Below are 2114 nucleotides of genomic sequence, written 5' to 3'. Positions count from 1 at the left end.
CTTTAAGCCAACTATTGGTTAACGTAAGCCCCCGTAGTCTAAGCAGGATAGGTAGATCCTCACGGATTTTCCCCCCTTCAGAACTGTACGTACTATTTTCATAGTATACAGCTCAAGCCCCTCTGTTTCTCATTCAATTAAGAATGATATTAGCATTCTAAAGAAGGATTTTAGATACATTTTAAATTACTTAAGACTAATTAAATAACTAGGTTTTCAAGTCTTTGAAAATATTTACTCTATTGATTTTATACTTTCTAATTCATTTTACTGATGAAAGTTCGAATAGAGTTATTTTCATACCCTTTTCATTTATATAACCTATTGTCGTTTTACTTTTGTGATCCTGTGTTTTAATACAGAACCTCTCAGTAATCTTATTTAACGATTTTAGGGAATATTTCTTTCCTAATCATCTAATTACGACTCTTCATATCACTTGATCCATAGTTCTAAATTCTTGAGATCCATTTGAAATAGCATAATAATTAGCTCAACCACGTAAAATTGGATTAAGTTCAGAAATCATCTGTTCTAAAGATCAACCTGGATTAGCTTTTAAAATGGATTTAATACGTTTGATTAGATCATTCATCTTGGATTGTTGAGGTTTAACCAATATTAGGAAATCTTTATGAGTTAAGCCTTCACTTAGTAAAGGTCTCTTATCGAGAACGTTTTTATGCGTCTTAATTATATTAACCCCTAAAAATGGAATCCCTTTAAAACCTTCTGACATTGTATCTAATACTTTTGTTTTATCTTCATTTAAAATCACACCACGAGGTTTTAGAAAATTATTAATACTAGTTCTAATGTGTTTCTCCATTCAGTCATATGGGAAGGTTACTAAGAAATCATCAGCATATCTGACAAATTTCGTATTCTTAATACTACTAGAGTTTATACCCCTTCTAGTTAAATCTTTAATTATATGATCATATAAACCATCTAACACCATATTAGATATGATTGGTGATATGATACCTCCCTGTGGTACTCCATTATCAGTTTTAACGAGTTTGAGTGTTTTAGCTTCAATAAAGTTAGCCTTTAAAAATTCTTTTAATATCCTATTATTCATAGGAATATTTGATTGTATTCAATCATGGGATATATTGTCAAAGTAACCTTTGACATCCGCATCAAGAACAAATCTAGGATAAACTTTTCCCTTTTCGGAATAAGGCATTAAAGAATAAACAGCAGCTGTAATAGCGTCTCGTTGGGATTTCCCAGGACGAAAACCAAATGAATTGTAATCTGCATTAACTTCACTAATAGGTAGCAAAGCTAACCGATACAATTCTTGTACACATCTATCTTTAATGGTAGGGATACCTAAAGGTCTAAGTTTACCATTTGATTTTGGAATGTAAATTCTTTTTACAGGAGTTGCTTTATAAGAATCTAATTCTCTTAACTCATCTACTAATAATAATAGGTCAGTATAATTATCATAAAGTTTCTTATCTATTCCAGGTGTTTTACCTCCACGATTAGACATAACAGAATTTATAGCCATAAGAATAGTCATTGTTGATTTTACTAATTCCTCTTGTAATTTAAGAACTTTATCTTTGTCCCCTTTTTTCCATGCTTCTGCAATTTTTAGTTGTTGATTCATAATGAATTTATCACATTGAGATATGTCTATCCCAAAGTGTTTAAACAATTTGTTTAAGTTTCACATGATTGATTTTTAATTTAAAATATTGCAAATTTATCAATTAAGAATAAGTTTGCTAACAAAGCAAAATTTCATTTAAGAATAGATTGCTTAGCTTTTTTCAAATATCCTTTAATTAAAAGAATAGAATATATTGCTATCACGGTAGCCAAATTGTATTACATAAATCAACTAAAATTGAAGATTCGGCACTCATATCTTAAGTCAGCACTCTCTCGAGTTAAATCATAAAAGATTCTATCTTATTCATTACAAATAAGCCTTTGCTTTTTAAGAAGTCTTCTACCATGGACTCGTTATTATCATTTCCGAATAACCTGTGACAGTTATAATTTATAGATAACCTCTTTAATAAGAATAAGATTTATTAAAGTGAGTACAAGGCTTACCAAGTTCCCAATTATGCACTCTTGATCCTTAGGTC

At 29.9% G+C, this 2114-nt stretch overlaps 2 protein-coding genes across 2 annotated transcripts; both read right to left on the bottom strand.

Moving 5' to 3' along the window:
* Positions 1-829: 829 nt before the first annotated feature.
* Positions 830-1084, bottom strand: KL911_005370 (uncharacterized protein; the record flags this gene model as incomplete). The annotated part of the gene is made up of 1 exon (XM_043200765.1): positions 830-1084. The coding sequence occupies one exon, from the start codon at positions 1082-1084 to the stop codon at positions 830-832; it is 255 nt and encodes an 84-aa protein (XP_043051881.1).
* An 18-nt stretch (positions 1085-1102) lies between these two features.
* KL911_005369 (uncharacterized protein) lies at positions 1103-1627 on the bottom strand (the record flags this gene model as incomplete). Its single annotated transcript, XM_043200763.1, has 1 exon — positions 1103-1627. One exon carries the CDS (start codon positions 1625-1627, stop codon positions 1103-1105), a length of 525 nt encoding a protein of 174 aa, XP_043051880.1.
* Between the last annotated feature and the right edge of the window lie 487 nt (positions 1628-2114).

The sequence above is a fragment of the Ogataea haglerorum genome, assembly GCF_019207285.1.
Source record: "Ogataea haglerorum isolate 81-453-3 chromosome Unknown 81-453-3_NODE_23_length_21248_cov_826.037032, whole genome shotgun sequence".
Taxonomy (NCBI): Eukaryota; Fungi; Ascomycota; class Pichiomycetes; order Pichiales; family Pichiaceae; genus Ogataea; species Ogataea haglerorum.
This window is presented reverse-complemented; position numbering and strand designations above follow the sequence as displayed.